Genomic DNA, 25,364 nt, shown 5'->3' with positions numbered 1-25,364 from the left:
TATCCTGTGTATCCTAGCAGTCCTGGCCATATCCTGTGTATCCTAGCAGTCCTGACCATATCCTGTGTATCCTGGCAGTCCTGGCCATATCCTGTGTATCCTGGCAGTCCTGGCCATATCCTGTGTATCCTAGCAGTCCTGGCCATATCCTGTGTAGGTTATCTTGAGATGATTTCGGGGCTTTAGTGTCCCCGCGGCCCGGTCCTCGACCAGGCCTCCACCCCCAGGAAGCAGCCCGTGACAGCCTACTAACACCCAGGTACTTATTTTACTGCTAGGTAACAGGGGCATAGGGTGAAAGAAACTCTGCCCAATGTTTCTCGCCGGCGCCTGGGATCGAACCCAGGACCACAGGATCACAAGTCCTGCGTGCTGTCCGCTCAGCTGACCAGCTCCCTGTGTATCCTAGCAGTCCTAGATATTTCCTAGGTATGCTAGGGCACCGTGTCCTAGCATACATACTAGCCGAGGTCACCAGGCCGTCACTAAGCTTCCCAGTGTTAATCTCATCATCAGCAGCTCACCGGCTTATTCACCTTGGTGAGTATGTCTGTCAAGTGAGGAGTCTCTGCCACCAGCTGTCATGTGTATGTATGTATATGTGTGTGAGTGTGTGTATGTACTCAGCTATTTGTGCTTGCGGGGGTTGAGCTCTGGCGCTTTGAGCCCGCCTTAAACGGGTACAAATCAAAGATTTATGCAACATGACTATATAATAACATACACAAGCACACATTCATGTCAGAGAACAGCAGCAGCAGCAGCAGCAGCAGCAGCAGCACCATCACCACCACCACCACCACCAGCAGCAGCAGCAGCAGCAGCAGCAGCAACAGCAGCAGCAGCAGCAGCAGCAGCAGCAGCAACAGCAGCAGCACCACCACCACCACCACCACCACCACCACCACCACCACCACCACCAGCAGCAGCAGCAGCAGCACCACCACCACCACCACCACCACCACCAGCAGCAGCAGCAACAGCAGCAGCAGCAGCAGCAGCAGCAGCAGCAGCACCACCACCACCACCACCACCACCACCAGCAGCAGCAGCAGCACCACCACCACCACCACCACCACCAGCAGCAGCAGCAGCAGCAGCAGCAGCAGCAGCAGTACTGCCAGCAATAGTAGTAGAAAATCACACAAATATATAAACTAGCCTTTGATGGGATGGGGTAATATTTATATGATAAAGAATTAATGAAGGTAAAAAAACCTTTCCCATACTCTCTATCCATCCTACCATTAACCCAGAGGGGCAGACTGCCCCGTCACATCCTCTTCCATCTTCCTTTCCCTCTACTGCCCCTTGTTACTCGGCCTCCTCCTCCTCCTCCTCTTCCTTACCTCCACGAGTCTCCCTCCATTTGGTGGCCTGAGGCTCCGCCAGGGGCCGGGGAAGACGCCGCTGCCATTTCAACAACTAAAAACAGGAAGGGTTGGGGCGCCCTGCTCAAGAACCCCCCCCCCCTCTCCACCAGAAGTATGCACGGATGGAGATAGAGAGGCAAGTAGATAGTTGATGGGGAGACCATCCTCGAGAAGGATATGGTTTAGGGGAGAGGGGAAGTGATGGAGTTAGGGTTGGGGGGGGGGACTTGTTTTTGGTAGGGATAATTCCTGCTTCATGCAGATCGGCGTTCAATCCCCGACCGTCCAAGTGGTTGGGGCACCATTCATTTCTCCCGTCCCATCCCAAATCCTCATCCTGACCCTTTCCCAGTGCAATATAGTCGTAATGGCTTGGCGCTTTCTCCTCATAACTCCTCCTCCTCCTCCTCCTGCGCGGGCCTTAAGCTTAATGGTGCCCCAAGTGGTTGGGGCACCATTCATTTCTCCCGTCCCATCCCAAATCCTCATCCTGACCCTTTCCCAGTGCAATATAGTCGTAATGGCTTGGCGCTTTCTCCTCATAACTCCTCCTCCTCCTCCTCCTGCGCGGGCCTTAAGCCTCTGACTGGCCCACTAAGTCTTACTGGTTTCTCCTGTCTTGCTTAGGCGGTGGGTAGGAGAGCTGGAGCGTGATAGGGGATGGGTGAGGACGATGGGTTAGGGTGAGTGAGGGTGGGGTAAGGGATGAATAGATGCAACTCTGCCCTAAGGCTAGTAGTGAGAACTACTAGCATTAGGGCAAAAACTTAGGTCGTACAAGTGCGTGCACTCACCTAGTTGTGTTTGCGGGGGTTGAGCTCTGGCTCTTTGGTCCCGCCTCTCAACCGTCAATCAACTGGTGTACAGGTTCCTGAGCCTACTGGGCTCTATCATATCTACACTTGAAACTGTGTATGGAGTCAGCCTCCACCACATCACTGCCTAATGCATTCCATTTGTTAGCCGTGTGGTGGTGATGGTGATGATGGTGATGATAGTGATGACACTAGCGAGGCAGGATGGGACCAGCAGAGGATGGTGTGTGTGGGGGGGGGGGAGCGTTGTATCAGCTGTGTGTCCGCGAGTAACGTGACACATGTATATTCTGGCCAGAAGGTTCTCTGGGTACTGGCCGGCCTGAGAGAGCGTGTGTCACGCTGCCCATCATTACCCTTGTGTACTCTCTTGTTAACGGCTCTTTGTACTTGATTTGCATAATAGTCTCTAAAGTCTCACATGAAGTATGTGTAGAATGTCATCATTTGTCATTTGGTAGGAAAACGCGCACACACACACACACACACACACACACACACACACACACACACTGTATCATCAGGTAACAATCATGGAGGCCAGTGTGTGTGTGTGCTTAGGATTAAAGAATTCTTACTGGCTGGTCAGTAAGCTATTGTGATAGCCTGCCCCCACCCCCCCAGTGGGTACAATATCCTAGAATAACGTTAATTCAACACTGATGGAATTACTTGTGGATTCTGTGGGTCAGAAGTTAGTAGACCTTAATCCTGACACGAAATCAACAAGATGAGTTTAAAAAGCGTGTGTGTGTGTGTGTGTGTGTGTGTGTGTGTGTGTGTGTGTGTGTGTGTGTGTGTGTGTGTGTGTGTGTGTGTGTGTGTGTGTGCGCGCGCGCGCCAAGACAGTAACTCAAAGAATAATTAACTTTTAATATAACAAATAAACACGAAGCCTCACTTCTCAAACAAATATTTTTTAATCACTAAAACTACACAAAACTAAAAAAAAATGAATTTCTAAAATAAATCGAAAGAAATGTCAATACTGATATAATATGATCTTTAAGAATAGACAAAGGTACGTTAAAGAACAGACTGTTCTTAGTTATTGTTAACAACTTTTCTTACTTTATCATTTCCTTACAATCCGACGTCTGTGGGAACCAGGCAGAACCAACACTCTTAATGCAGGCGAGGAGTCACAATAACGGGGCTGAAGTATGTTGACCAGACCACACACTAGAAGTTGAAGGGATGACGACGTTTCGGTCCGTCCTGGACCATTCTCAAGTCGATTGTGAATTCGACAATCTCAAGTCGAAGTCATCCTCACCATCGACTTGAGAATGGTCCAGGACGAACCCAAACGTCTTCGTCCCTTCACCTTTTAAGTGTGTGGTCTGGTCAACAACACTCTTTTTGATCGCAAACATAACACGCATTTATGAGCCTTTTGTACCAAGGGCTGTTTTGGCGAGTTGCTCAATAGCAGAGATTATAATTGCTATTTAAATAGTATAAAAGTATGTATATAGATGTCTTCCATTATCCGCGTGTGACAGACAGTGGGCGGAAATGACGAAGCGTGGGAATGAAAAGCCATGCACAAATCCACAAGGTCCGTGACGAGGATTCGAACCTACATCCGAGAGCATCCCAGACGAATCCACCCCTTGTGGATTTGTTCATTTGATGCATCACGCTATTGGGATTTCTGTGCGTAATGAAAAGCCATTGTTCTCGCATCCTCTTAGGAGCAACGCCTCCGGGGATCTCCTCAGGTGTCCTAAAGATCTCGACCAGACAGAAAGACGTCCTGGAGGAAGGTGGAGCAGGAGTCTTAAGTCGCCTGCCTCATCTTCATTATCGTTGGGAATCCGTCCACTAAGGACCTCCGGGAAGATGAGAACACCGCCATCATCGAGGCTTCCTCTTGTTCTTCACCTTTTGAAGCCTAGGAGGTGATCTCCGCCCCTCCTCCTCCTCCTCCTCCTGCCCAGGATAAGGTCCTGGGGGCCAGAGGTCTGGAGAGGTACGGGTCGTCCACTGGAGAGACGCAGGACTGAATCTGAGCAGCTAATTACCGTCAAGTTCTTACTCCTTCCGAGTGAGTGAGCGCGGAGAGAGGCCGGGAGAGTGGCGAGAGTGCGGGGATGGAGGGGGGAAGAGTAGCAAAAAATTAGAAGAGCTGGAGCTGGAGCAGTAAGGGGTAGGGAGGCACACGGGGGGAGAGAGAGAGAGAAGGGTGGACGGAGACAGCACAAGAGGAAGGAAGCAGAGTGAATTGGTAGAATTGGGGTAAGTGAAGAAGAGGGGCGGTGGAGTGCAGGACTTTGGAGACAGGCTAATGAGTGAGGACAGATAATGAGGGGGAATCAGAAGGGTGAATAAATCAAGAGAATTTGACCAGGGGGAGGGAGAGGACACACGAACACGGGAGAGGTAAAGAACAGGCGCAGAGTGTATTTGCTGGAGAAAAGGGGAACAAGGGAAGACAGGACTTAAAATACATTAAAACAGAAAGAAAGATATACAAGAGAATATGTGCAATAAAAGGGTAATAATACTTGAGAAAGCTACGAAGAGTAGAAGCTGTGTGCAGACTCGTTAAACAAGATACTGGTGAAGACAGACCTTCTTCTCTCTCCCACTCCCTCTGTCTCTCTTCTCTCTCTCCCACTCCCTCTGTCTCTCCCTCCCTCATTCTCTCGCTCTCTCCGTCTCGTGGAAATAACTGCCAAACTGAAAGCAGGAAGGAGCAACACGAGGAAGAGAGAGCGAGCAATGATGATACAAGTGAGCGCTGTATGCATAAATTACGAAAGGGGGGAAACGAAAAGCGAGAAAAATCACTGCTGAGGCTAACGAATGAGAGACAGACGACACGACGGATCACAAAACACACCAAGAGCAGAGAATATGTAAATAATTAAATTATGCTGTTATGTGTCAAGACGCATAACACAGAACACGGAAATGGACAGGGAAGATAAGAAAGGATAAACAAAGCGAGGAGAATAAAGAGAAACTGAGACATCGTGGCACCGAAAATAATGATGAGTAACTGCTGAGCAAATCATTATTCCATTAAAGTATTGAGATTATGTTACCATCAAATTCCACCTCCAGATCACTCATGTCAACACTTGATCACCTGATCGTCAGGGTAAACACTCCCTCCCCCCCCTGACCCCCCCGACACCTCCCCCTACCCCCCTGACACCACCCCCAGCCTCCTTCACCCCTCCCTCCCCCACCTCCAGTAGTATACACACTGGATAAAGATATTAATACAATATCAATATATACGAGGAGCGCCATTATAATGACCCTTAAGACCATTATATTATGATGGTCGCCATTACAATGAGCCTAAGACAGCCTGGCGATATAGGCCTATATATAATGACGCCACTAATATATGTCCACGCACCATAGCCCGCACCGTTCATACCATACCTTGAGGTTACCTCGAGGTGCTTCCGGGGCTTAGCGTCCCCGCGGCCCAGTCGTCGACCAGGCCTCCTGGTTGCCGGACTGATCAACCAGGCTGTTGGACGCGGCTGCTCGCAGCCTGACGTATGTACAACCAGTACTCACGATAATGGGGTGAGAATAGCTTGAGCTACCTCATCCCTTTGTGTGTATTTTACCTCAATAAACTTATTTCAATTTCAATTTCAATTGAGTACTCACTACACCAGGCTCTTGTCTCCATTCGCCACTTCAGAAAAATACAACTCTATTTTGCCTTTCCAAAAACTTATGAACCCAAAAACGCAACTAACTTATTGAGGCCGGATGCATAGATGAAGTCAATATTCCGGAACTTTAATTCGAATACGTCGCAATTTTGACGGATTGGTCGATTATATAAGAAAAACACGAGGTATTAGGAGAAATAAGGAGCCGAGTCAGCGCGCGTGGTTTCTTTCACCTAATGCCTCTCTTCACCTAGCAGAAACTATAGGTACCTGGGAGTGAGAGATGTGACACAGACGTGGTTCAGCAGCTGACTTAGTAGTTACACACAAATGTTAAAGATAAAAAACAATGTCCACACTACTTCTCTTCTTCAGTGTTCACTTAACGTGACGTCTGCTGTATTTTTATCCGTCCGCCTCTAATTGGATGTATTGCAGAATTAAAAGAATACAACGCGAGAGTTGCATATGCAGAGTCACGTGCATGCGAGGTGTGTGTGTGTGTGTGTGTGTGTGTGTGTGTGTGTGTGTGTGTGTGTGTGTGTGTGTGTGTGTGTGTGTGTACGTACTCACCTAGTTGTGTTTGCGGGGGTTGAGCTCTGGCTCTTTGGTCCCGCCTCTCAACCGTCAATCAACTGGTGTACAGGTTCCTGAGCCTATTGGGCTCTATCATATCTACACTTGAAACTGTGTATGGAGTCAGCCTCCACCACATTATTTCCTAATGCATTCCATTTGTCAACCACTCTGACACTAAAAAAGTTATTTCTAATATCTCGGTGGCTCATTTGGGCACTCAGTTTCCACCTGTCTCCCCTAGTGCGTGTGTCCCTTGTGTGTGTGTGTACTCACCTATTTGTGCTTGCGGGGGTTGAGCTTTGGCTCTTTGGTCCCTTTGTGTGTGTGTGTGTGTGTGTGTGTGTGTGTGTGTACTCACCTAATTGTGCTTGCGGGGGTTGAGCTTTGGCTCTTTGGTCCCGCCTCATTGTGTGTGTGTGTGTGTGTGTGTGTGTGTGTGTGTATGTGCATGAGTGTGTGTGTGTGTGTGTGTGTGTGTGTGTGTGTGTGTGTGTGCATGAGTGTGTGTGTGTGTGTGTGTGTGTGTGTGTATGTGCATGAGTGTGTGTGTGTGTGTGTGTGTGTGTGTGTGTGTGTGTGTGTGTGTGTGTGTGTGTGTGTGTGAGTGTGTGTGTGTGTGTGTGTGTGTGTGTGTGTGTGTGTGTGCATGAGTGTGTGTGTGTGTGTGTGTGTGTGTGTGTGTGTGTGTGTGTGTGTGTGTGTGTGTGTGTGTGTGTGTGTGTGTGTGTGTGTGTATGTGCATGAGTGTGTGTGTGTGTGTGTGTGTGTGTGTGAATGTGTGAGTGTGTGTGTGTGTGTGTGTGTGTGTGTGTGTGTGTGTGTGTGTGTGTGTGTGTGTGTGTGTGTGTGTGTGTGTGTGTGCATGAGTGTGTGTGTGTGTGTGTGTGTGAATGTGTGAGTGTGTGTGTACACCTAGCCTTGCCTTCAACATCATTTTCTTTCATCATAGGTGTGTTCACACGCCAGAATTAGCAGTTACTCCGTCTCGCCCTCTACCATTACAAGTATTACTGCACACTTAACATACTTCCTCAACCTCCTCCCACTTGCTCCTCTTTACAATTTTCAACTCTGTTCTTTCCTCTATTTTTTTTTTGTTCAAACTGCATAGCTTGTCTTCGTCCACTTCGTCTGTATCTTTGAGTATCTTTAATGTCAAGATCGGGTCTCCTCTGTGTTTCTGAATCTCCTATCTCTATTATTTGTGCTATAATAGTATTATTAACTTACAAAAATATGTGATCAAAAACGTAGGCGTTAACACAGAGGACCTATTAACACAGAGGACCTATTAACACAGAGGACCTATTAACACAGTGGACCTATTAACACAGAGGACCTCTTCTTGTGGCAGGTCAGCAGACGATGAGTTACAGTCACTTAGCAGAAGATATGATGACCAACCCACTCATCAGTAAATGAACAAAGGACGACGTTTCGCTCCGTCGTGGACCATTATCATTATCCATAATACATCATAGTAGTCCAGGGCGGACGGAAACATCGTCGTTTCTTTATTTTATGACGTGTGGTTTTGTCATTATTATAATAAGATAATAATAAATAATTATAATAATTATAAAAAATAACAATTATAATAAAGATAATAGTCATAATTATTTGCCATGAAATATAATCCTTGTTCCTAATTCCTACTACGTTCAAACCGGCAAACAAGTAACACAAACGAGCCAAACCACACTTTGGCACTTGGCTCCCAGGAAAACAGCAGCTTCTAGGAGCCAACACATCAGTTCTCTCACAAGAGAAACAACACCATTTCCAGAAGCTGTGCCTAAAAAACCTGCCCTCCCTCCCTCCCTCCCCCCCCCCCCCGACACCACCAGGCGCGCGGAAAGTTTCCTCTGCCTTACTGAAGAACTAATAACTTTTTCCCCCCGCGAGAGCCGTGTGCGCCGCTGACAGCCCATCTCTCCTCCTGGGCTAAATATGCCACAACTGATTTTGTTCCCACGTCACTCTTCCGGCCGCCAGCATCAGCAACAACCCTTACAAAAACATCCCCATGAAACACCAGCGGCGGCGTGTAGCAGCACGCACACACGTTGGCAAGAGCTTCAAAAGCCTGGAGAGAAGCAAGGTTCAGGCCAGAAAAGAACATGGGGTCAATCTAAAAAATCAGTGAAGAGCGTGGAGTGAGGAGCACCCTGGAAACACAAACCGAAACTGTCTCTATTTTCCGCTTGTTACAACTTGTAATAAAGTTGTTACATCTTGGCTTAACGTGTTTATGACGTATTAGAACGTTGTTACAACGTGCTATATTGGTTGTTTTAACTGGTTAGGAGGTGTTAAACCTTGTTCGAACGTTGCACCAACGTCGTAGTTTCGGTGTGTGATTGGTGGGCAGGGAGCTGAGAAGAAACCAAGGGAAACCAAAGCGCCGAGCCATTACGACTATATAGCACTTGGAAGGGGCCAGGATAAAGATTTGGGATGGAACGGGGGAAAGGAATGGTGCCTAACGATTTGGACTCGGGGATTGAACGCTGACCTGCATGAAGCGAGACCGTCGTTCTACCGTCCAGCCCGAGTGGGTGGCTTCATGAGGACCGAAACGTCGTCGTCTCTTTCACTTTCTAGTGTGTGATCTGGTCAACATATATCAGCCATGTTATTGTGACTCCTCGTCTGCACTTGGGGAAAGAGGTTATAGCCACAGTACTGGTAGATGCGTAGGCCTTTATGATAGTCTGCTGGTGAGGGGACTCATGATTGATTGATTGATGAAGATTAAGCCACCCAAAAGGTGGCACGGGCATGAATAGCCCGTAAGTGGTGGCCCTTTTGAGCCATTACCAGTATCAAGAGCTGATACTGGAGATCTGTGGAGGTGCGACTGCACCCTGCGTGACGGGAGATGTCTCCCCGTGGGACTCATGCCCGGGGAAACCGTATATATATGAGGGGTGAGGGAGGGGAGACTGAATTACGGGCTATTCATGCCCGTGCCACCTCTTAGGTGGCTTAATCTTCATCAATCATCAATCAGGAGAAACTCTCACTCCTCACAACTGAGAGAAACCATCTCCTCACACCCATCACCTCATGTCGTATCCATTAACAATACGGCACATTAGCACAAATTAAGATACAGTAATATTAACCTTTTTCTGCACATTGGCCTCAATATGCTCGTTGCTTGGGTTGGTAGGTCAGACAAAACAGTGGCTTTTTTAGTTGTGACAAATCTAGAGAACTGGCCGGACTCTCAAGAGCGTAAGATGATGGAGGACTTCCACAGAGCGCACTCACACCTTCAACAATTTCTTGACAATTAGTTAAAACCTTCGGTTACTATGGCTCAAAATTGGGACCAGAAGCAAAATTTGAAATTATTTAAGACAAATTTTCGACATACTCGACTATGTGAGAATTACTCACATAGTCTAGTAATTACATTACATAGTATTACATTAATACATACATAGTATTACATTAATACATACATAGTATTACATTAATACATACATAGTATTACATTACATAGAGACTTACATTATTACAGTATTACATGTCATGCGAGTGCGAAGCATTATTACTTGTTCAATACTCTTTATTGTCCCGTTTAAATTGTTCTTAATCTGTCTCAGTACGTGTCTGTATCTTCCTCTGTCTCCCTCTCTGTCTCTCTGTCCATGCCTGTGGGAGCCCGTCTCTCTCTCCCTGTGAGTCAGGTATGAGGCGAGGAGGAGGAGGAGGCACGCTGGGGGCTGCCAATATGGAGAGGTAACATGCACAAGCTCGCCATATTTACCAAGGATCCTCTCATGTTTTCACCAACAGATTTACAAGGCAATATCTGCACGCCTCAATGTTTACGACACTTTTACATGGACGGCAAACTTTGTAAATCTGCGACGCCATTTATTAATTATTGCCGATTTCCGCGCCAGTAACTTATTTTGTTTAATGTTGACTATACATATTATTTAATTTGCTTATGATAAGCAAGTTGAAATTGATTTAATTAATTCACTTTATTAAATTAATTAAGCGAAATAATTAAATTGTCGGGGGACAGCCAGCCAGTTTATTCATACAGTACATGTTAGGCTTATATTAAGGTCCCACCCCCCCCCAGGTTGAAATATTGACCCCCCCCCCCCCCCCGATAACAACGATGGGTTGCATCCTGCTCACTAACTCCTGGGTACCTATTTACTGCTAGGTGAGCAGGGGCATAAGGTGATAAAAAAAACGTGCCCGTCTATTTATGTGCCGGCCGGGATTCAAACTCGGAATTTTTGATTGAGTCGGGAACGAACAAGACCGTACTACCGGGCCCTTAAATTACATGAAAAGCCATTACTGCAAGCACAGATTATATATACAGTACATCCTGGCTGTTTATATATATATATATATATATATATATATATATATATATATATATATATATATATATATATATATATATAACCACATATATATATATATATATATTTCATATGTGGCAGAATAACCACATATGAAAAATAGAAAATGCTATTTTCTATTTTTCATATGTGGTTATTCTGCATACTTGGATCAGTGTTTTTGTGATCATTGTTGCATATATATATATATATATATATATATATATATATATATATATATATATATATATATATATATATATATATATATGTGTGTGTATATCACGAAAATAAACACGTGATTAAGAATGTGACAGTGTCAGACCACGGAGGAAAAATGAAACGGGAATTTCCTTAAGTACTTTCGTATATCACCTTCTGAAGATGTATTTAATATACGAAAGTACTTAAGGAAATTCCCGTTTCATTTTTCCTCCGTGGTCTGACATTGTCATATATATATATATATATATATATATATATATATATATATATATATATATATATATATATATATATATATATATATATATATATATATATATATATATATATATATATATATGTCGTACCTAGTAGCCAGAACTCACTTCTCAGCCTACTATTCAAGGCCCGATTTGCCTAATAAGCCAAGTTTTCCTGAATTAATATATTTACTATAATTTTTTTCTTATGAAATGATAAAGCTACCCTTTTTACTATGTATGAGGTCAATTTTTTTTTATGGGAGTTAAAATTAACGTAGATATATGACCGAACCTAACCAACCCTACCTAACCTAACCTAACCTATATATATAGGTAAGGTTAGGTTAGGTAGCCAAAAAAAGCTAGGTTAGGTTAGGTTAGGTAGGTTAGGTAGACGAAAAAACATTAATTCATGAAAACTTGGCTTATTAGGCAAATCGGGCCTTGCATAGTAGGCTGAGAAGTGAGTTCTGGCTACTAGGTACGACATATATATATATATATATATATATATAGATATATATTATATTATATATACACACACACGTGTGTAAATCACGAAAATAAACGTGATAAAAAATGTGACAGTGTCAGACCACGGAGGAAGAGTTGAAACACGAATTTCCTAAGTACTTTCGTATATTAATACATCTTCAGAAGGAATGACCTTCTGAAGCCCACAAGCATCATTCCTTCTGAAGATGTATTAATATACGAAAGTACTTAAGGAAATTCCTGTTTCAATTCTTCCTCCATGGTCTGACACAGTCATATATATATACATATTATATATATATAAACATACAACCTGGTGAAGGAAATCCTACCTGAGTACCTAGGTCAACAGGCAGGGGTACATAATCCCAACTTTGCGGTCTGCAACACCAAATGGGTTTCTCTCGCAGGACCAGCACCCCAACCACCACCTTCTGAAGCCCATAAGCAATCCAGCTGGGATCGCCCCATTGCCGACCAAGATGCTGCGACATGCCTAGAAGCTGCGACAACACATGACACTGCCCGACTTGTTGTAGCAGCTCCCCATGCAGGTGACTTCCTATTAGCAACCCCAATGTCAGCAACCGGCACCCGTCTCACACCGCAGGCCCTCCGAATTGCCATGGATCTCCGCCTCGCTGCTCCAATCCACACCGAATACAGGTGTATTTGCGGCGAGGCAGAGGCCGACAGGTACGGACGGCATGGCCTTCTCTGCCAAAGGACAGGAGGATGGCATGCAAGACATGGCGAGGGTAATGACATTAAGAGAAGCCTTACCAAACCCGGTTTTCCAGCAGAGAGAACCTGTTACCTAATGCCCCGCAACTCTGATGAGTCTGTCGGTCGCCCAGACGGAATCACGGTGAACCCCTGGAAGAATGGTAGACAGTTGGTGTGGGACTACACTTGCGTTTCATCTTTGGCCAACACCTATGATGACTTCAGTGCTGCATAGGCAGGAGGAGCTGCCAATCACCGGGAAGCTGCCAAGTCACGTAAATACAGATATCTTGATCACCATTACAATTTTGTCCCCATTGCCTCAGAGACACTTGGTGCCTGGGGTAAAAGTGAGCCTAGTTTTTTGAAGGAGCTAGGCCCAAGTTAATTGAAACAACTAGAGACCCTAGAGCTGCCAGTTTCCTCTTTCAGCGCCTTAGTGTGGCGATCCAGAGAAGAAATGCTCACTGCATCCATGGTTCCTGCCCACCATCTAAGGAGCTGGAGGAACTCTACAACCTGTGACAAGTAGCCTTGTACCCTGCATCAGCCCACCTTCAATAAATTGCTGTTTTCTTCTTTGTTTACGTCAAAGAAAATGAAAAATATTCAGGGAGTAACTACAGTAAATAAAAATAACAATTTGATAAAATATTATTATATTATTATATTATTATTAAAGATAAACTAAAACGATTGTCATGTCGTTCAAAAATACCTGGACAAAAGTGTATGGGGCAACACATGGCAGATGAAATTTAATGTGAATAAATGCCACGTTATGGGTTGTAAACCCGTGGAACCGCCTGCCTACCCGCCGAAGCCGTAAACACCAAAACTCTGCTGGGTTTTAAAATACAGCTGGAAAAGATCGGGGCAAATGGGGGGTACCTTTGACAAGCCGCCGGCTTCCTGTCCTCGTCGAGGGCCACTAGTATTAGTGGTAAATTCAGGTTATGCAATGTGGAATAGGAGAAAATTTGCTACGCACACCTTACAAATTATGTGAAAGGCCTAAAAGAACTGTCATAATAAAGGAGATCTAGGGGCTGGTTATGGACAGGAAACTGTCACCTGAGAACCAATAAAGAACATTGTGCGACAAGTCTATGTTACGCTGTCAAACTTTACAATGTATCTGTTATCATTTTATTAATTCTGCTAGAATTTACCTACTTAAAATTATCTGTTAGATTAAGGACCTGCCCGAAACGCTGCGCGTACTAGTGGCTTTACAAGATTGTAAATACTATGCTATGTATTCTCTCTAACCCAATGTACCTTTTTGTATATAAATAAATAAATAAATAAATAAAAATATATAAATACTGTACGTGGATAACGAAATGTTAAAGACATTTTTCACGACCTTTGTGAGACTGAAACAGGAATATACAATGGGTGTGTGGTGCCCATATCTTATGAAGCACATCAACAAACTGGAAAAAAATGCAAAGACTTACAATTAAGTGGCTTCAAGAACTGAAAGACAAGAACTAGGAGGAGAGGCTTGATGCGTTAAATGTGCCAACGCCAGAAGATTGAAGAAAAAAGAAGATATGATCACTACGAACAAAATAGTTACAGGAATCGACAAAATTGATGGAGAATTCTTGAAACCCGCAACTGCAAGAATAAGTCATAGACTCAAACTAAGGAACAAAGCTGCCGAAAAAGCATTAGAAAGTTCACTGTTGCAAACAAAGTGGTAGACGGCTGGAACAAGTTAGGTGAGAAGGTGGTGTAGGCCAAAACCGTCAGTAATTTCAAGTGTTATATGACAAAGAGTACTGGGAAGACGGGACACCACGAGTCTAGCTCTCATCCTGTAACTACACTTAGCGTTTCGGGCATAGATAATTACCTATGCGTGTTAATGGCTTTGCAAGAATGTAAAAATACCAATCTTATGTAATTTCGCAAACCCATTGTACCTTCTTGTAAATAAAATTATTACTATTATTATTATTTATTATTATTATTTTATCTGTTTCAATTATTCTCGGTGGTTTGGCTCTTGTTTTCCTATATAGAATTATTTATTAATCTATCCAATAATATAATTAATAATCCTTATTATTTTACTAATTGATCCACTCCTGCATTTTAAGCAGGTCTCTTGAGCTGATGGAGATAATGAGGTGGGTTGAGCCGCACCTTCACATTCCTACTTTCTTCCTGATATATATCCAGGTGATCGAGATGACCTTGTGGATTACAACCTGCCCCTTCACTTTCTTACACTTTCTGTATTTTGCAGCTGATCGAGATGAACATGCGGGTTGAGTGCAAGTGTCACGGCGTGTCCGGCTCCTGCGAACTGAAGACTTGCTGGAAGGCCATGCCAACCTTCAGAGAGGTACTCCATTACCATAGACTTAACTATTTCTTCTTTGAATAAACACCCCCAACCACTTGGGCTGGACGGTAGAGCGACGGTCTCGCTTCATGCAAGTCGGCGTTCAATCCCTGACCGTCCAAGTGGTTGGGCACCACCATTCCTTCCCCCGTCCCATCTCAAATCCTGACCCCTTCCCAGTGCTATACAGTCTTAATGGCTTGGTACTTTGCCCCCTGATAGTTCCGTTCCGTTCTTGAATAAACTTCCAATGGTTTGAGAGATATGTAACTTACAGATTGTGTCCATTAGCACTGACAGTTATATCCCGGCAAGCGCTGCTAGGGAACCGTAGGATCAACGGAGAACAACACTGAATCAACGTTCTTTACCCAGCTTTGCCCGGGGGAGTAATGACTTAAGACAGTTGGAAAATCAGAAGATAATTTGCTTGAGAAGACAGTTAAATAATTATTTTGCCCGTAAGAGTTTATGGAGAATTACTAACTGAGAAGCACTTCGCTAGGGTTGCTCTCATTATGTTGCAACCAATGACTATTCAATGTATAGAATTTATTTATAAAACAAAAAAATCCAATTCGTAGATTCCGGTAAGTTTATCGGATCCTTTATACTGTTTACTTCTGAATGACCTCATGGATCCACTACATGAGCATAGGCCTGAAATCTCCATATTCATTTTTTTTAATAATTTAACATTTGCAATATAGCAAAAATATAAAAATATAACTTAATTGTCACTTGGGAGAAGATTGTAACATGTGTACTAAGAAGTGTTGGTGAAGCAAGCAGTGTTGAGCGAGGCTTGGCTCATTCTCTGGCACTTGTTTTATGGATTGCAAACATTTAAACGCATGTTTACTTAAATAATGACAATTTTTCGAAAAATTATCAGCAGTGCGACACCATTCATAGCAAAAAGAAGGCAGAGGACATTTACCGCCATCTGTTGAGCATTATCACACTTCAACAACATCCTCTGCCACTGAATTACCTGTCCATTAGTCACAAATTCCCCTATACACTTTCTACCTCAACTTCAAATTAATAAACCTTATTCATAAATGTTTGTACACTTAAAAAGGCGTTAATTTACACAAAAACTACATTACCACTCACCTGATCTTTCGGCCATGACTCAGATCGGTGAAATCCTAAAGGAGAAGTTCGACGGGGCGACGGAGGTGCGCGTGAAGGAGGTGTCCGGACGGGCCGAGCTCGAGCCCAATAAACAGTACTTTAAGAAGCCCACCGAGGTGGACCTGGTGTATGTGTCGTCGTCACCAGAGTACTGCGACTACGACATAAACAGTGGCTCACTGGGCACCCACGGCAGACGCTGTAACAAGGTCAGGACTATCATTATTCTCATTAAAGAAACAATGATAATATTTACATAAAGAGATCAACAGTAATTGATCAATAAACTTGAACAGTTCAAGTTCAAGTAAGTTTATTGAGACAAGAAAAAAATACACCTCAAAGGGATAGAGTAACTTAGGCTATTAGTAATATAGTAAAAATAAAAAATCATAATAGGAATTTATACTGATAACCAGCATGTAATATATTTTCATAATGTTTATACGAATCGACAAACTATCCTCCAAATATTATAATACTGGCAGCAAGTACTATAGTCTTGGATGATGGTTTAGAATCGGTATGTATATTTTCCCCCCTAACTAGTCTTTATGTTTCAGACGTCGCGCGGGTTGGACGGCTGCGACTTGCTTTGTTGCAACCGAGGCTTCACCAGCTTCCAAGAGCGTGTACAGGAACGCTGCTCTTGCAAGTTCCACTGGTGTTGCTACGTCAAGTGCAGAACCTGTATACGCGACGTGACGGTCCACACGTGCAACTAGCGAGCGTCGCCGCCACTCTCGAAGCCCTTCCGTTCCTCGGGCTGCTGCTCTTCCCTCCACCCGACTTGTGTGACTAATGACGGTGCCGTTCGCCAGGTCTCACGTTGGGAGGTTGAAGCGCTTGCTGGCGGAAATGCATTTGCAATGTCACACTTACCTGAACATAGTCTAAGTTCTTGTATTTATGGGAATATTTGATAGATTAAAACAAAAAAAAATACATGTACAATTTTAAGCCATAAATTATTAGATTTATCGAGATTTTTCCAGCATTACAAAAAGGTGCCATTGTCGCTTCGTAGTGAGCCGGACCTGATGTGAAATGTCTCCCTCGACAAAACATAGTGAATATGAGCTTATAGTGATGTTGAGAGATCATCTCCAGACTGTTTTCTTAAGGTGGTAATACCTATGGAAGTGCGGAGTCACTGTGGCAATCTAAGGAGCTTAAATATCCCATCCCAAACACTGTAAATAAACCCCCCCCCCTCCCTTTATTCTTAGGCCTGTAGTATAGTGGTTTAAAAAAAAATTACATTTTAGAACAAAGAATATTCGTAGACTTGGTGTAAGATCTTTGGAAGATCGAATTTTGTACAGAAGTCTTATTGATTGTTATCTTAATCAAGTCTCCCCTGTTATTTTGTAAGATGAACACTAACAGTCCGCTACAAGACGATCATATACTGTATAGTTCTTAGTTCCTCCTGCTGCCCTTGTCTTGTTTCATACACCACTAAGCTCTTCCTCGAGATCATCTTGATAACCTGCACACAACTTTATATAATTACGCCTAACCTCATGTATATACGTCCTGTTTTAGGTTTTAAGCTGAATTTATTATATATATATATATATAAACATACATATATATTACTGTATATGTCCTGTACAGTTTTTATATTTTTTTTGCCCCCTAGAAACACTTACGTGTGTCTTACATTGAGCAGGACAGTACTAGGTTTGACAAGTGTTCCGGATGTTTACAACTGTTATTCATCTGATGATAATTCCTGACGCAAAATATTACAATGATTTGCCAAGATGACGAGGAAAGCCAGTGAACATCTTGTATACTTGATGCCTTTATCAAGTGGCTCGAGCATAATATTGCAGAACGTTGTACTGTATTACAAATATGTATTTGAGTGTGTGTGTTGGCCGTACAAGGTTAATCTTGGGAAAGTAATGCAATTACCGTTTTGAAGTGCGTTTCCAACACTACTTTCAAAAGTGTATCGTGTCATCATTTTATATAATTATGAAGTGTTGTCTTCACAACTAAGTTATGGTGTTGCTACAATGACTTACAGCAGGAAATGTAAGTCTAAACTTGGTTTGTATAAAAACCAAATCTGTACTAACTTTTATCCCAGCTTATAAGTCCATTTTTATTGCCACGTTGCTTTCATGCAGTTACCCCTGAATGTTTCTCTTCGGATACAATAAACATGACGTCTGTCTTATCAAACAATCCACGTTCAGCTTATGGGCAAAAATCGAACCTTAAAGGTCATGTACAACCACTTTTTATCCAAGTAAAACCTGACAAAATTAGGTGTATTATAAAAAATAAGCTAAGTTAATAAAATATTATATAAAAACGCGTATATGATGATCTAGCATGGAGAACTATGCTTAACTATCTCTGTCATGTTTCCTCAGTGTAAAAGACACGAATGAAGGCATAGACTAGCCTAGTGTTAGGCCAATAAGCCGTACGGATGTCTCGACAAACAAAAAGTTCACCACAAACATGAATATTTATATTTTCCAGACCTGTAGCCTAACAGTAACGTACAGAAACTGTTACTTGTGTAATTACCTGAGTGTTGGCCAGCTAAGTGTAGAGGCAGGAAGAGAGCCATGCTCGTGGTGTCCCGTCTTCCCTGTAACCTTAGTCATGTGAGGCTCTCATGTTTCACATAGTATTGGCGTGCATTAACCCGTATTGCATTTATTACATCTGTCTATCTGCATGCAAAAAGAAAATTTCGGTATGTCTACCGACAGCTTAGTTTTTTTTTGCAATTTGAATTTATGGCATTTTGTACTCGATGTTGCTGATTTTGTGGTGTGTGTGGTGTGTGTGTGTGTGTGTGTGTGTGGTGTGTGTGTGTGGTGTGTGTGTGTGGTGTGTGTGTGTGGTGTGTGTGTGTGTGGTGTGTGTGTGGTGTGTGTGTGGTGTGTGTGTGGTGTGTGTGTGGTGTGTGTGTGGTGTGTGTGTGTGTGTGTGTGTGTGTGTGTGTGTGGTGTGTGGTGTGTGGTGTGTGTACTCACCTAGTTGTACTCACCTAGTTGTGCTTGCGGGGGTTGAGCTCTGGCTCCTTGGTCCCGCCTCTCAACCGTCAATCAACAGGTGTACAGATTCCTGAGCCTATCGGGCTCTGTCATATCTACACTTGAAACTGTGTATGGAGTGAGCCTCCACCACATCACCCCCTAATGCATTCCATTTGTCAACCACTCTGACACTAAAAAAGTTCTTTCTAATATCTCTGTGGCTCATTTGGGCACTCAGTTTCCACCTGTGTCCCCTTGTGCGTGTTCCCCTTGTGTTAAATAGACTGTCTTTATGTGTGTGTGTGTGTGTGTGTGTGTGTGTGTGTGTGTGTGTGTGTGTGTGTGTGTGTGTGTGTGTGTGTGTGTGTGTGTTCCTTCTAAGTCATAAGCACAGATATTAACATAAATAATAATAAAGCCTAAGAAGAATAAGGCTTTAATGGCTAGTAATATGTTATTTCGTAGGAAGAGTAATATACCGAAACATTTGATGCTTTACTCATTAAAATACCTAAGACTGAAAAACGAAGCTGTGTCTATATTACATTATATAACAATTTCCTTTGTTTAAAGTTGGCAAGCGCGCATGGAATGAAGTTTTGACTGGACCGCTCCACATTACAAAAGTGACCGTCCGAATTTAAAACCAATTATTAAAAATGCGGAAACAAGTATCACAATTCAAAAATATTGTTTTTTTTATACTGTATTACAATTGCGTCTGAGTGGTAGAATTTATTATTTTAAAATAATTTTAATTAAATTTTGTACTGTACATGACTTACGTGAAATTAAGAATGACTGACGAGGATTTCATTGAAAGTAAAGTGCATGGTGCCGGGGCAGGTGAGTCCCTGTTGCCGGGGCAGGCGAGTCCCCTGTTACCGGGGCAGGCGAGTCCCCTGTTGCCGGGGCAGGCGAGTCCCCTGTTGCCGGGGCAGGTGAGTCCCTGTTGCCGGGGCAGGCGAGTCCCTGTTGCCGGGGCAGGTGAGTCCCTGTTGCCGGGGAGGCGACACACCGCATCGCATTCAAATACGATAATTATCCTGACGGTACAGCACACACGGTAGCCTCCCATCCAAGGAGTTGGATGCCAAGTTCGTAACGCTGACTCTCAAGTCATACTGATAATGCACACTCAGAGACGCTCCTCACACATGCCAAACCCAAAAACTACTGAATTACTAACCATCGCATTCTTGCAAGACGAGACGCCTGTGTGTATGTGTACTAGTGATAAATAAGAAACTTCACCATGTCCAAGGAATGAGAATTTAAAACCTTTCAGGGGAAGTCTACACACATCATAGCAATACAAATTCGTACGAAACGGGCCAGAAGAGCATTACTAAGCCTAGCCGACAGGTTCCGTAATGCCTAATATACAAAGAGCTGTGTTCTATTTTCAGAAATATTTGCCAAAAAACTTTCAGATTTGAATGAACGGAGTTTATAATATTTATTTAATCAATTTCAAGTTTATGTAGGTCTAGTTATACTCACGTTAATATGCATATTTTGACTCGAATATAATACATGGTTACTTAAATGGAAATAATATCAGATAAAATGTTCGAAATATTTAAGATAATCCGATATATATATATATATACATATATATATATATATTATATATATATATATATATATATATATATATATATATATATATATATATATATATATGTCGTACCTAGTAGCCAGAACGCACTTCTCAGCCTACTATGCAAGGCCCGATTTGCCTAATAAGCCAAGTTTTGATGAATTAATTGTTTTTCGACAACCTAACCTACCTAACCTAACCTAACTTTTTTGGCTACCTAACCTATAAAGATAGGTTAGGTTAGGTTAGGTAGGGTTGGTTAGGTTCGGTCATATATCTACGTTAATTTTAACTCCAATAAAAAAAAATTGACCTCAAACATAATGAAATGGGTAGTTTTATCATTTCATGAGTAAAAAAATAGAGAAAATATATTAATTCAGGAAAACTTGGCTTATTAGGCAAATCGGGCCTTGCATAGTAGGCCAAAAAGTGCGTTCTGGCTACTAGGTACGACATATATATATATATATATATATATATATATATATATATATATATATATATATATATATATATATATATATACATATATATATATATACATATATATATATATATATATATATATATATATATATATATATATACATATATATATATATATATACATATATATATATATATATACATATATATATATATATATACATATATATATATATATATATATATATATATATATATACATATATATATATATATATATATATATATATATATATATATATACATATATATATATATATATATATATATATATATATATATATATATATATACATATATATATATATATATATATATATATATATATATATATATACATATATATATATATATATATATATATATATATATATATATATATATATATATATGATATATATGTTGTAATCGGGCCTTGCATAGTAGGCCAAGAAGTGCGTTCTGGCTACTAGGTATATTTCTCGACAATATCCAGTACTTGTGGGAAGTAGACGCGAGGAAGAGTCTAAGAGGAGCATATCATCAACATAGCACAAGAGCTATTGAAAACCAGAGGTGATCAAGCACGCTAACCTCTACACTAGCACGGGTTTGGTTAATAAGTCAGTATCCAGATACAATCGAATTGGTTTTGGTGCTTTCTCCTTATAATTACCTTACCTTACCTGATTCTGTCATCAAGCAGTCACTGAAGTCTAGATAAGTTTACCGGTGTCTGGGGGATCGCTAAGTTTACCAGACCTAGAACAACTGTAGCGTTGCTAACGTTCCCATAGTCGTCGAAGCCTCGGTAAGTTTACCAATGTGAGGGCCAGCTGTGGTATCAGTGTCAGTTAAACTTTGCAAAGTTTACAAGAACCAATGTAGCCTAGCTAAGTTTATCAGAGCCAATGAAGAATAGTAAAGTCACGACCGGGAGTAATTTTGACAGTGCCATGGTTTCAGTCATAACACCAGGTCAACTGAAAGCCCATATACCCATAGAAGACATAGTATATCACATCCCTTTGCCTGGCCTCCCTTGTCACTTGTGCGCGAGGCCTACCCCTCAAGTACTGGCATCTTTCCGTTAACCTATTCTACCCCTTCCCCCCCCCCACACACACCATTTTCGTGACATTATAGCAACACACAAAATACACAATAGCAAGCGGTTATAACTTCCACGAGTATCACCGTTGAGATATTTTGTCAGGTTTGACAATGATAAATATTCATAATCTATTAAATGTCGCCAGCAATACATATTCTAGATGCATAAAAATATCCAATAAACATATATGAAGGTTAAAAGCCAAAGACGCCACGCATCTCATTACACCAAACAAAAGCACGGACACTATGCTAGACTAGGCTGCGCCATTCATAATAGACTGAACCAGTTCCTATAACAGAGGATCAGAGAAAATTGACTTCACTCTCTATTCATACTAAATAACAGGAGAGGTAATCATCTGCGCCCGGGTCTCTTTCCACCCCCAACTTTCCCACTACCACTCTCATCTCATTCCGTATCCCGCTCTCCACCTCTCTCCCCAAAGATCCTCCCTCCCTATAACACCTCTCCCCTTCTATCTGAAAATTTACGGGCTATTCATGCCCGTGCCACCTTTTGGGTGGCTTAATCTTTGTCTATCAATCAATCAATCTGAAAATGTAACACACCACTAAATGCACGTTCATAGTTTTCAAGTCAAGAAATCTAGGGACTCAGCCGGCCACCTTTCGCCAATTCGGTGGGTAGGGTCATTATTCATTACTAGGCACGACTCTGTTTTAATAAGACCAATAGGACTTCGACTTGCCCATGTCCGTCCCGTATCCCAGACCATTCACCCTGCAAAGTTGGGCGAGGCTAGCCCTCAGTGTCTAGCCTCCAACCATGGATAGACATTATGTTTGATAGGATTACAACTACAAAAACCTTAGGTTATCACTGGCTATAAGAAATGTTAGTGCGTGTTCGATGCACGAGGCAAGGCGATGCTGTTCCAACACTTTAATGTGAAGTGAATTTTCAAGAAAAGTTTCAGTCTTTACAAATAAATAGATTCAAACGACGAGTTTTATGATTCATTTAATAAATGAATCATTTAATCAATGATTCATATAATCAATGAGGTTGATTATATGTTTATCAAAGGGATCCAAACTGTTAATATTATTTGTTTTGCAGCAATAAGTTTTGCGAGAGTATCCGTCTCTGAATTTGTGATTTTTACATCTGGTTCATTTGGTCGTGTCCTCATTGTATTTAAATTATATTACATATATATATAATATATATATATATATATATATATATATATATATATATATATATATATATATATATATATATATATATATAACAATATCAGACCACGAAGGAAGAATTGAAACAGAAATTTCCTTAAGTACTTTCGTATTTGATAATACATCTTCAGAAGGGTGAAGATGTATTATTAAATACGAAAGTTCTTAAGGAAATTCCTGTTTCAATTCTTCCTTCGTGGTCTGACACTGTGTGTGTGTGTGTATATATATATATATATATATATATATATATATATATATATATATATATATATATATATATATATAATATATATATATATATCTATATATATATATATATATATATATATATTATATATATATATATTATATAAACATTTTTCCATTACCTAAATGTCTCTAATGTCATCAATGAAATGTATGCAACGATCGTCAAACAAATTGTAATATAGATTAAAATTCCCAGAGTTGTTTTATTCTTGTAGCCACAGAAGGCGGCCATTAGCGCAGTCACCAACCACTAGAGAGCAGAGTTAAGTAACACCCACAATAGGCTCGGTACTAACTTTAGAAAGAGAGACTTCAGGCAGCCTACTTCTCTAATCCTCTCCCGGGAACTGAACCCGGGGACCTGGCACCTGAGTCGAGATATAAATATTAAGCCAAAGGATATTCTCTCGGTACGACCTAATGATACGTGAAACACAGTTATCATCTGTCTTACCACAGCTGTGTGAGTTGTGGTGTTGGTGCCGACGGGGCCGTGACGGGAGCTGCTGTAGAGGTATTAAGTAGGATAAGTAAGTGGACATTACCGCGGGAACACCGAATGTTTACACAAAATGTATCGCCTTCTGAATCATGGCGCCGCCGCTGCCGCCGCTCCACCAATGGCACACTAGCACGACCTACCAACCTACGAAACTTATCCTTGTAATATTACACTTCACTTGTAGCGTAAATTTACTACTTTTAAGCAAAAAATTTTGTTATTTTTATACAGATGCATTCCCTGAAACTTGTAGAGCAGTTACTTAATTCTTATCAAGCAAATGTATTACGTTGTTAATCATAGATTTTTTTTAAGAGGGTTGGCAGCTCTGACTCAAATTCAGGGAGCTTTTTGGTGTCTCAATACTGTTGCTCTTCCTCATTATTTAAGGCTTCGGATAACTAATCATTTTTTTACAAACTTAATTTTGTGCACAATAAAATATTACTCTTGTTATAGAGTAAATACAATTTTTGTCCCAACTAACACATATTAATGGAAAATAACAGTGAATGCTTAAACCTAAATCATTGTCAAAGAAACCAATGCGAACAATTGAATGTCTCGTTCAATCAGAAGTTTCATATTTCGAAATCATTTTCGCGGGCAAGAATATAATACGCGTGACATCTATTTATTAAATTCATACATACCTGAATGCTTGGTTTCCATATACAACTGAAGTAAGCTTAAATTTTTAAGTGTTTCTAGTTTTGTCGTCGCCTTTAACATCAATAATTAAAAAAATAGACCTTTTAATGCGAATACTGGAACATTGCAGTCGGCCTGACATATATAACTAGAAATTCACAACGATCGTTCTATATCGTAGCACGGGTGATGGATTATGTAGTGCGAGATTATAATTGAAGGAGTTAGAGAACTGTGAGGGATCCGAAGCTTCCCAACACACTTCAATCCCAGGCTTAAAGCTTAAACCTAATGTATAAAATCTGCTGTTAATTCAAATCTTTCACAAGTTATATCCTCTGAAGAAACAGGAAACGCTGAAATATACGGCCAGAGGCACGACCGACAACTTCGTATATTCACAAGAATTCACTCAAGTTGTATAAAACTTACAAAGTCGTACTTAACCCATTCTTCAACACATACAGACTAAGCTATTTTTTAATAAATACTTTTAATAGCGAAAATAATTATATTTTGTAGGCACGACTGACACCTAATTCTAATGTATTTATCACTTTGTCATTTTCCATAAGTCAAACAAG

At 41.5% G+C, this 25,364-nt stretch overlaps 1 protein-coding gene and 1 long non-coding RNA gene across 5 annotated transcripts in view; one reads left to right on the top strand and one right to left on the bottom strand.

Annotated features, from left to right (window-relative positions):
- LOC123750424 (protein Wnt-4) overlaps positions 1-18,309 on the top strand; it is a 312,716-nt gene extending 294,407 nt beyond the window's left edge. For all 3 annotated transcript variants that reach the window (XM_069313400.1, XM_069313398.1, XM_069313399.1), the window contains 3 exons: positions 14,742-14,840; positions 15,983-16,189; positions 16,544-18,309. In XM_069313400.1, the coding sequence (XP_069169501.1) occupies positions 14,742-14,840; positions 15,983-16,189; positions 16,544-16,705 (468 nt within the window). In that variant the 3' untranslated portion in view covers positions 16,706-18,309. The remainder of the gene's footprint in view (positions 1-14,741; positions 14,841-15,982; positions 16,190-16,543) is intronic.
- The window catches only part of LOC138356902 (uncharacterized), a 381,031-nt gene extending 356,804 nt beyond the window's left edge, over positions 1-24,227 (bottom strand). For both annotated transcript variants that reach the window (XR_011224707.1, XR_011224706.1), the window contains exons 1-2: positions 24,082-24,227; positions 15,960-16,179 (exon numbers count right to left, since the gene is read on the bottom strand). This is a non-coding gene — a long non-coding RNA (uncharacterized lncRNA). The remainder of the gene's footprint in view (positions 1-15,959; positions 16,180-24,081) is intronic.
- Positions 24,228-25,364: the final 1,137 nt, after the last annotated feature.

The sequence above is a fragment of the Procambarus clarkii genome, chromosome 75 (genome assembly GCF_040958095.1).
Source record: "Procambarus clarkii isolate CNS0578487 chromosome 75, FALCON_Pclarkii_2.0, whole genome shotgun sequence".
NCBI classification, from domain to species: domain Eukaryota; kingdom Metazoa; phylum Arthropoda; class Malacostraca; order Decapoda; family Cambaridae; genus Procambarus; species Procambarus clarkii.
The sequence above is the reverse complement of the archived record's forward strand: the minus strand, read 5'-3'. Positions and strand labels throughout refer to the sequence as shown.